General features: G+C 38.4%; 1 protein-coding gene across 2 annotated transcripts; it reads right to left on the bottom strand.

Annotated features, from left to right (window-relative positions):
* Nucleotides 1-310: 310 nt before the first annotated feature.
* LOC146441668 (carboxymethylenebutenolidase homolog) lies at nucleotides 311-9392 on the bottom strand. Of its 2 annotated transcripts, none has more exons than XM_085052151.1 (6): nucleotides 9175-9392; nucleotides 5499-5712; nucleotides 4767-4874; nucleotides 2874-2929; nucleotides 2309-2400; nucleotides 311-708 (listed from the first exon to the last, which is right to left on the bottom strand). In XM_085052151.1, the coding sequence occupies exons 2-6, from the start codon at nucleotides 5702-5704 to the stop codon at nucleotides 529-531; spliced, it is 642 nt and encodes a 213-aa protein (XP_084908277.1). In that variant the 5' UTR covers nucleotides 5705-5712; nucleotides 9175-9392; the 3' UTR covers nucleotides 311-528. The 2 variants fall into 2 exon arrangements, with proteins under 2 accessions (XP_084908277.1, XP_084908275.1); XM_085052149.1 differs by having other exon boundaries at nucleotides 2787-2929; nucleotides 9175-9390.
* Nucleotides 9393-10534: the final 1142 nt, after the last annotated feature.

The raw sequence follows: 10534 nt of genomic DNA, 5'->3' as shown, positions 1-10534 counted from the left end.
GGATGTCACCTAACAACCTCATTCCTTCCTAACTCCTTAGTATAGCCAAGTGTTTGTTTCATGCATGGGAAACTCTGCCCAGTACAGCTGAGACAAATACTTTGTAAATAATAAAAGAAAATGTCTGTATGCAAAACCAGAGTGCTTCCATGTGAACACTTATGACCACTAATTATCATATCAAAATAAAGCCTGAAATTACTGAAGTAAATTATGATGAAGTGCTCACTAGAAAAGGCAAATGGATAAACAGTATCATTACTATCAAAGTCATAATGTAAAATAATGAATTAAATAAAAAGAAAGAAAATTTTGAACAACTTTTTAATGCCTAATCATCCTTTAGTCAAACTTTTATTTTCCAATCTTCTGTAAATATTGTAAAAAATAATTTAAAAATATAAATTAAAATGATCCTATTTTAGTTTGTGACAATTTTCAAAAAGAGATCGTTTTCCCTTGACTGTTTTCTTCTCTCAAATTATATCAATCATTAATCTTGAAGCCTAGCATTCCTTTCTGCTATTGTCAAACAAACATTTTGATCCAATCAATCATATCCCTTCTAGCTTCTTCAATATAAGGTTTATCTTCAGGTTTCATATCTTCTGGCTTCAGTTGTGCAAACCCATGAACTTGCCCAGGATAAACTTTAATTTTATATGGAACTTTACAATACTGTTTCAGCTTGTCCTCCAATAAGAAGATCTGTAAAAAAAAGCATTTTTTCCATTACATTATGGGGGGGTTCTTAAGTTTGCCAAACTTGCTGTTTGTCATAGAGAAAATGCCTCTTTGGGTGTAAGACTGAAACAATTTTTTTAAATATGGGTGAGTCTAAAAGCTTCAACAGTTGCAGCAAAGATGGTTTGGTAAATCTCACTGCCATAACCTACACTTTAAGCTCTGATCTTGAGAGAGCATATTCTATAAACATTAGTGACCATCAGTCCAGAACATTTTGTTAGGCTTACTAACAGAGTTTAAGAAAACATAGAGAAAACATTTTTTTTTAGTTTACTGTATAACAAAAAGACATTATTCCTGCACAATGTTTTGGTGATAAGTACACACATAAGTATTAATCGTGTTTATGTACCCATATACATTTGCTGGCTTATTTGTTTGTTTAATAAGTTTGTGCTTATTACCATTGAAAAGTCAGAAAATAGAAGAATGAACACTTATTTTGCCCCACAAACTTACTTCTACCCATTGTGCAGATTAGAGAGAGTACTGTAGTTTATTTCATGGAGTTTTGTTGGTTTTGGGGGGTTTTTTCCATATGGAGTGGTTTTGTTTCAGTGCAGGAAACCATGTATTTGAGGATTTTTTTTTTTTTATCGTGAAGGATTTTTTTTTTATTCAATCTGCACAGAAAGAAAGCTTCAGGAGAAAAGGGTGTTGTTTCAATGTGTAACACATGACAGAAAAGATGCATTTGCCAAAATTGTGCCTCTGAGAGAAAGATACATTCACCATAAAATGAGGACAGGGAGCAAAGGATTTGTTTTCCTGTGTGGAGGAGACACATATGAGGTATAGATTAACATGCTGACTAACGCTGTTAGGAGTAAATAATGAATGGCTTCTGCAGTCCCAGAGCACACTGCCAGCTTTTCAGTCAGACCCTACCCTAAAAAAACGCTGTGCTAGAAATGGTATGCTATCCTTGTCACTGAGGAAAAAGAATTTATGCACAGAAGAGGGCACCAGTTTGCTACCCATATATTTATCCAACCTCTCACACATGCTTACAGTAGGGGTTATATCAGAACATAGATGGCAGCCAGGAGTCAAAACCTTTGAGTCTACAAGTTGTTACCGTCTCAGCTGAAATTCATGCCCACTTTTTTGACACAGTTCGTTTTGTCTTCTTGTAGCAAAAACAATTAGCAATTGGTACCCACAATCAGAAAGTTCAGTTACTGAGCTGAAACTGCTTTTTTCTTTTTTAATCCTTCAGTGTCCAAATTCAGTGGTTTAACTACCTGATTTATAGTGATTAACTACCTCATCCATAGCAGAAGTATACAAGTTTTTGAGATGCTTGGCTCCTACCAGTTGGATATCTCTGCCCAGTTTCACATGCTGCTTATCTAGCCCAGAGACTGATTACTGCTCTTTACTGTATTTCTCACCTCAAAAAAGAAGCTTTGAATAATTTAAACAAGATAGAGGGGAAGTTGAAATAGAACCATCCAACCAGTCCATTTTTTTTTTTAATCTGAAAATGGTTCCTAACAAAGATTTCTGTGTGGGATAAATGAACTATGGGAAAAGAAGAAGTCTTTCCAGAACAACTTACCTGATCCAAAGAAATAGTGTGGTCTTTCTCACCAAAAATGAAAAATGTGGGATTTAGTAAACTGTATCTTTCTTCAGAGTCTCTAATTATACCTATAAAGTTTTGAGAAACAGTTTATTGATGAGGCTAGCATTCCTGCAAGATAAATGGCAAATTAAAAGACAAAATTTCTATTTAAGTTTACTCATTATGTACATTACTTAGGTAAGGACAGTTGCTACTTGGATGGGAAAAAAGCATTTGGAAAGCATATTTCCCTGCTGTCCAGGTACTAAAACAAGGAATTAATTTTTTTCTTGTTTAATGTATTCTTAAGATTTTTATACCAATATAGCCTATTACTGAAATTACCATAATTAAAATCTGCAACTCACCTTTGAGTTGAGTATTTATAGAAATTGTTACAAAGCAATAAGTACAATTACAAACTATGCATAGTCATGTCAACCCAAGTAAGTTTTCATGTGTTCTACACTACCATAGAGGGACACCCCAGCGGTTAATTGAGGATTTTTCAGCATCAAGTGATGTACTGCCATTCCACCCCAGGAAAACCCAACGATACCAATCTTCTTTGCACCGCATTGATCCTTTAGATACTTCAAGACAACATCAGCTTCCCTAAGACATATAAACAAAAGCAAACTAAGGAATCTATTGCAGAACCAATACTTGACAATTTAAGAAGTAAGTTACAATTCATACATGATATTTTTTCTGTGTCTGGAGCCCCGATCATTTAAAACAGAGATTACTTTAAAAAGCACATTTCAGCCTAGAGCAGTGGCTTCTATTATTAAATGAGAGTCAACATTTCTGGTCCTAATTTAGTGAAGTACAGGTGTAGGCACTTAAATACTTACCTGAATTGTCACCTGCTTCTTTGTTTTCAAAATTAGTAAATTTTTATTTGAATCACTTTGTCTAGGACAGGACAACTAAAGACAAGACATATCTGCAAGTAGAACAATATCTTGCATTATGGACTGTAGGAATAGATAAGCTTCACTTTACTATCTCTACAGAGTCCACCTATTTAGATAAAGATTTTTCCTATATCATTCCTGTTGCATGAGTTAATATTAAAATATCCTATCAAGCCCAAATGCAAGAATGTTATGCTAAAGTAGCAATTACTTGAAATTACACTGTTAGTAACTACAATGTTAAAAAAAAACTTTTGCATGAGGCGTACTAAATAAATATGAAAAATGTTTTCATTCTAGGAGAGATACTTTTTTTTAAATTGCTGACTTTTTAGGTAGGAATAGTTTTCTCTTCTTCATTACCTAGAGAGTTTTAAACTAAGTTTAAATGCAGACTGCAAAAACTAATAACTATTTCCAAATGTTTGGCATATTTGTATAGTCATTCAGGTTTGATAAGGTTGACCAAAAAAACCCAGTATGAGAATAACATGAAGAGAACATTGTGTTCTAGGCCTGTGGCCATGGTCTCTCAGATTTGGTTTGTTTGAAATGATACTATGAAAGTAATGGAATAGTTTGAATACTGTATTTTTTGAAAGACCTATGGATCTGAACTGGAATGTTTACCTACAATTGAATCCTCAGAAGACAGCAAAGGCATGTCCTGGTATCTTAATTTTTTAAAACAGTGTCCATATATCTGCTTCTCTTTGGAGCAGGATTTTTTATAGTTGCTAGTATTTTGTCTTTTAAAAAAAATTTTGGTCACAGATTCTGCAATTATATGGTCAAAACTTTGCTGAGAGATGTTGCAGATAGACTGTGGCTGCTGGAACGTCTGGACAGGGTCAGAAGAATACTTGTGGCTTACAGGATGGTAGCTGAGTAATAGGGTGTTATTGCTTCACTATCATCATCTGAAGTTTTGAGCTGTGGTGAGAGATGCTGAAGAAAGAGTAATGCCTCCCATTATTCAGGGAAGCCTTGTTACCAGCACTGTTAGGCTGTACAGATAATGATCCCTCTATTTCACACTGAGAAACATGTGATCAACTATACTATTTATCTTAGGTGTTGCTCAGTCTAGCAAATTTCTGTGTAGTGCTGCTCAGGAGAAACTCATCTGTATCTGAGGCAGAAAGCAAGATGTGTATGTGACAACTGGTAGATAAGATCTACAGTTGTAGAAGCATTTCCTCTTTATCCTGAGGAACTGGGGGCAGAATCAGGACTTAGTGATAGTGCTGGGTATTTCATAGCCTGTGAAACACTGTGAGCCTGTGTGGCCAGTATAACAGTTAGAAAAGGGCCCAGGGAAATAAGATGGGGACAATAAGCAGAGTGATGCTCAGAGCAGGTGATCCTTTTCAAATCCCAGCCAAGACAGTGCCCAGAATCACCCAGAATAAGAAATTGTGCATGTGCAGCCAGCTTGCCCTGGTGTGAGGTGCCACTTCTAACATTTCATAAAAATTCCCCCTTGTTTCCTGGATGCTTTTTAAAGTTCAAGAACAAATATATATCCTTACTTGTCTACTTTCGTAGGATCATGATCTTTCATCCAGTCACGAAAGTCAGCCCAGTGATCAATAGATGTCCAGGGTTTTGTCCCCTTGAAGAAATCTGGGCAGATGGCTCTGTGTGAGATATGGAATTCAGTCAATTTTCAGTGAATCTGTGGATGTCTAAATGTCTCCTAGTATCTTCTAGTTCAGAGTACACATCTACACGATTACTGTCTGAATCATGTTTTAATCATCCTATTCTGGAAATCAGCAAAGATAAGAGTACATGTCTTTGTGTGGGGGAAAAAAAAAAGAAAGAAAGAACTGCTCATTGTTTCCTTAGACACTCTTAATAGAAATTAAAGGGATTAAGCAAACCTCCTGATTCTGTATAAACATATATATACCTCTTTACTATGACAAGCTAAAGCATAAGGTTTGGTTCTGAAAAGCTTATACAACTTAAAATAGATACCACTGTTTCTCTTTTGATTCCCCCATGCTGCTTCATAAGCACAAACACTGGCACTTCAAAACTGCTTGTGTCTTGGTGCTCATGTAGCCATTTTTCCTGGGTCCATTTTAGTAGCTTTAATGGCTCCATGGAAATACTTTGTCTATTTCCTTTTTTATTTGCTCAGACTGAAATGGCATGGTTGCCCTATGTGTTTTAGAAACATCATATGCCATGCCTAGCTTTGAGCCTGGTGATCTATCAATGTGTTTGAGGGGAAGATGGGAAAGAAAGTTGCTTACATATATCCATGACCTGCCATCAAATCAACTATGTATCTAATATCTGGGAATGTCCATCCAAATACATCATGAACCACAATCACAGCTTTGTCCGTGGAAGAAGATGGTCTACAAATATATGCCTTAAGGTACTCGATTTGTACTTCATGTCCAAGGCATCCATAGTGAGATCTTCTTCCAGTATCATATAGAAAAGGATCAGCCATTTGAAAACCTAAAAAAACAAGAAAAGGGGGGCGGGGGGAAGACAGCAAGAATGTATAAATAGTTTGTTAACAAAAATTATTTAGGGCAAAACAAGGCAAATATGCTCTTCAGAAAGTAGTTCAATAACTTCTGTGAATAATGTTGACATCCTTGTATGAGTGGAGAAAGTAGAAAAAAGCAAAGGCAATGTTACAGTGCAGAATGGCTCTTAGTCTATTATGTGTTATTAAGCTGAGGATGAAGAGAAATACCAAAATCAAGGTCATCAAATTACAAACAACCTGCACATGTAGGTCTTGACACTCACGTCACATCTGTTTTGCTGCCATGTGGCTCTGTCAGCACCGGTGTGAAGCACAGAAATCACTCTCTCCCCAGGCGTGGGGCCATCATGCATGTGTCCATGGGGAGTCCCATGCTGGTTTCTCTGAATTATTTGCAAGGACCACTGCACTCAACCGCTGCATTAAAGTGTAGTGTTTGCTGCTTCTCTCAGTGCTTGTGCCTGGTAGCTAATCTTTTCTTTCTGCAGAAGCATCACAGCCCTTCTATGAGCAGATGTACTGGGAGCAGTTAGTGAAGAACTGCAATATGGATTTGTAAACTAGATTCCAATGCCATGTACCCTTATGCCCTTGAAAGGGATTGCAAGAAAACAAGCATGTATGCAAACCTCATTCAGAATACGTGAGAGTATTTGGTTTTGTCTTTTCTCCAAAAGTAGCAATTAGAGACAATGAGCCAGTAGATGTGCTAGACAGATTAAAGTCAAAAGTTGTTCTGACTCTCTGTGTCAGGAGCTTGGAATGGACTCTGTGCAAAAGTAGATTGTGATCCTGTAATTAAAAGTGGTGTTACAATGCATCTATACAAGCAATCCAATTAAGTCTGCAGGGGCAGCGATAATGGTAGCATTTCCTAGTCATGTACTGACTTTGAAACTGTCCTTGGGGGTGCAGAGCACAGGCATATACATTATGACTGTCTCTGCTTCATCATTTCTACATCAACCTATTATTTTAGTTTGCGTTGTAACATGTACTTCATAAAACTATCTAATCTTCATGGAAGAGTTGCAAATCCCTATAAAAACACATGCCATCCTCAGCTCTCCATTAACTACAGCTGCAGAGGGCTACATTTCACAGAGTAATGGGAAATTTTGCCTAATCAATATGGACATATTTGTAACCTCGGTATGGACAGACTGAAGAACAGAGTTGATGCTACAGAGATTCTCTGCTTGCTTATGCCCTACACTACACTTCCCAGTTTGCATGATTCACTCTGGCTCAATAAAAGAATCCAAATTTTATATGCATTTAGACTGCTTTATACCCAAGATAATCCAAATTTTATATGTATTTATACTGCTTTATACCCAAGTTAATTGGCCTCCCCAATGCATTTTGCAGAGACCCTGTTCTCTATCCTCTCCCAACTCTGGGGCTGCTGTCACCAGATGTGGCAGGGCCAGCACTGAGTTTGAGCAAATATGCTTGTTTAGAACCACAGCCCCTGGCTGATAGTGGTGTAGACATGCAGGACCTGGGCAGACATGGCTTTACTGCTCTAATCCAGCTCATTCAGATAAAGCCATGAGGTGGATGATCTCTCATCATCAGTAATCCCCTGCGCTGGTAACTGAGAACTGATTACATGTTTTAATTGTTATCCCACCTTTCTCAATATCTGAATGTCAGGCTTCATGCTAGGAACCATGAAGTAGCCTGATCTCCAGGACAAAAACCCCCATTGTTTTGGCATTGTATAAAAGTGGAAGTCGTGACACACATGAAAGATTATCTCCTCTTTTAAGTCCCCCATAATGCTTGAAATGCCTGAAAATGCTTGAGATAAGTCTGTACACACAAAAATGCTTCTTGCCTCTCTTTTTACAACCTAAGATGAATGGGCTTCTTGAAGTACCAGAGGCTGCCTGGGGAAACCACAGGCACTCCCAAAGATAGCTAACAATGCTGCCTTCTGAGATGGCAGCCACAGTCTTACTCCATTGCAGTCCTTTTTTCAGGGCACAACCTATGGTGTCCCCTTCAAGGAAGTGGTGTTTAGGAGGCATTAAGCTATGCAACAGTTGTGAACCAGCCTACTCCCTATCCGTTGGTTGCTTCCCAGAAACCATTTCTTTGGCCTATTCTGAGTGAGGCCCAGCCAGCTGGCTCCCTTCCAGGCACCAGGCAATGGAGAAGTAAATATTCAGCCACACCTGAACTGCTTAGAAGTTTGATGGGATCCTGTTCAGTCAGAAACTTTATTTGCTCCTGCCTGCTTTGTCCCACGCAATGTGGTGTGGCAAAGCAACACGCCAGGATATTTCCTACTTATCCAGTCTCACCTCATTCCCTCTTCCCACCAATTTCAGCCATTACACTTTTCCTTTTCCTGCTTTCCCTATGGCACAGTTCCAAGCAGGCAGCATCTTGCCTTTATGCCCCGCTCCTCATCACTGAGCTCCAGCAGAGAGGAGATGCAGGGCCTGCTGGGAACGGGGGGAAAACTGACTGCAGCTAATGGGGAAAAACAGCAGATATTGATTAGTCTTGTGTCATCCTACCACTCCTAAAGAGAAAGCTTTCTTATAGCTTCTCCTTCTACCCAGTGGTCCTGCCCTTCCTTGGGTGTCTTCATTTCATTCAGCTTTCATGCAAGTAACATAAAAACTGGGGAGAGTTATTTACACAACACAAAGGTGGGTTCCTTTGGGTGGGAGGGCAGACATGAACTACTGCATTGCTAGGGAGAAAAAAATCACAGTTATATTCCTACTTTTCAACAGGGAAAAACAAACCTCTACTTGGAAAGTGAGGTTAAAATATTTTTTAAAAACAATCAAGTTAAACAGAGGCAAAGATACTGCTAAGGACAATCTCTGCTTCTCAGAAAGTGAGTATGGGCACGTGATCTCAAAGTGCTGTGTTGTTTGGCAGGACCTTGGACTGCTGATGCCAAGATGTGACATCCCTGCCCTTTTCCCAGGTCAAGTGATAACATTTCAAGCTACAGCAGCATTTCATTCCAATGCTAAGTGCTCAATGGACCAAAAAAGGAAAAGAATGGAAATTCATTATTGTAAGGGCAAAAAAAAATTATTATGGTCCTTTAATATGAACTTGCTATTGATGAACATAAATTATTAGTGTCCTCAGAATTATTGCTGTGCCACAGCTTGTAGCAAAGATTCAAAATGAAATTCAGTGTTCCCTGAAGTTGACAGCCTTTATCTTCACCTTATCTGCCACTTGATACTTGTCTTTATGCAAATTTTGTACTGAAACCAAAATAATAGTCTCTTTTTAAAGGAGTAGGTTTTACTGATTGTTTCATGCCTTTTCAAAGAGCTGTATCTACTTCCTCAGCAATTTGAGATTTTCCCTTTCAGCACAGGTAAAAATAGTTATCCTTTGCTGCTGTCAACTAAGTCTGTAGGGACCAGTTTGCCATCACATACCTGTAGTGCAGGATCCTGTTTCAGCCCAGCCTGCTTCTTCTGCTCAGTGAGATACCAGCTAGATTTCTCTAAATAGAAAAAGAAGAAAACCAGTTCTTGTTGATAGTTTTGCTTCTGGTGCTGCCCATGCAGTTTTCAGGTGCTCTTCAACTCTTCTGCAGATTTTGGGATTGGGAAGTGAGGAGGAGAGGCTTCGCTCAAGAGTCATCCCGAACGGAAGGGGTGGGGACAGATCATGCAGAGAGGCAGTCTGCAGCAGGCTCCACATCAGTTGCTTTTACTCCACCTTTTATTTATTTATTATCTAAGGAGTTTAGAAAGAAAGATGCACCCAAACACTGTACTACACTTTCATGTATGTGATGCAGCCACATAAGACACTGCAGAGGCATTAGACTTCACTATTTATAACTGAGACATTCGTCATCGTTAGTGTATTTGCTGATGCATTTTCTTGAAGAATATTCATATACTTTATTGACTATAATAAATGTTGTTAATGAAATTTGAGGTGAATTAAGATGAATCTGTCCAGGCAAACTTGCAGCTTAAAAAACTTACTAAGTTTCCTTAGCACACACATTAAACATATTGCAACCACACCCATAGCTATTCTCAACAAGTTGAAAAGTGTTCCAAGTTATTTGTGATTAGACTTGCATTCGACAAGAGAAAACGACTTGAGCCTATGGTGGCTCATTGAAATTTTCCATTCCTATTTCCACAATGGCACTGTATGCCAGGCACATGAACTTAGCCCTCAGTCTGACAGGCACTCATTTTCTCTGCGTGTACATGTGCTTTGAGTGTGTGAGCATGCTGGGGGGCAGGGGCGTATGCAAACGAGAGAGACAAAACAGCTCAAAGAAAATTATAATGTAATTTCAAGACAAGGAACAATAAAAAAACTTTTATTCTTAGTGTATATGACAAAAAAGTTCCCCAGTCACCCAGTAGATTCTCAGGAGTACCCTGTGTGGTAGGGACCACAGTCAGAGGACCATGCTAAACAGGTGATGGATGGATTCAGTTCACCAAACTTCAGACATTTACATTGATGTCTACATGTCAGCAAGGTGTCTACACCCCCAAAGTTTCATCAATATTTAGAGTATGATTCATACTCCAAAGGGGTATCTTTTTATGAATGAAAATAGGTAGTCCCCTAGATAAGCCAACTAGTCCAATAAAATTGCTGTGCTGAGTGCATAATAACCCAGGCACAATGAGTCCTTCCTCTATGTACTGTGGGAGCTGCACACAACTAAAAATTAAGGTTTGTCATGACCAGAAAGAGGGTGTTTGTCCTGTCATACCTGTCAGTAGATTTGCACATCAGGATTGTACAAGAAACCATTAA

This window comes from Lichenostomus cassidix, chromosome 2 (assembly GCF_008360975.1).
Source record: "Lichenostomus cassidix isolate B80296 chromosome 2, HeHo_3.0, whole genome shotgun sequence".
Taxonomy (NCBI): domain Eukaryota; kingdom Metazoa; phylum Chordata; class Aves; order Passeriformes; family Meliphagidae; genus Lichenostomus; species Lichenostomus cassidix.
The sequence above is the reverse complement of the archived record's forward strand: the minus strand, read 5'-3'. Positions and strand labels throughout refer to the sequence as shown.

Excerpts from the sequence above, each read along its gene's own strand:
- LOC146441668 (XM_085052149.1), bottom strand. The coding sequence starts at position 5,704 with ATGGCTGATCCTTTTCTATATGATACTGGAAGAAGATCTCACTATGGA. Across the intron at positions 4,875-5,498 it reads ATGGCAGGTCATGGATATAT|AGCCATCTGCCCAGATTTCT; the intron begins GTAAGCAACTTT and ends TATCTCACACAG. Across the intron at positions 2,930-4,766 it reads GATCCTACGAAAGTAGACAA|GGAAGCTGATGTTGTCTTGA; the intron begins GTAAGGATATAT and ends TATATGTCTTAG.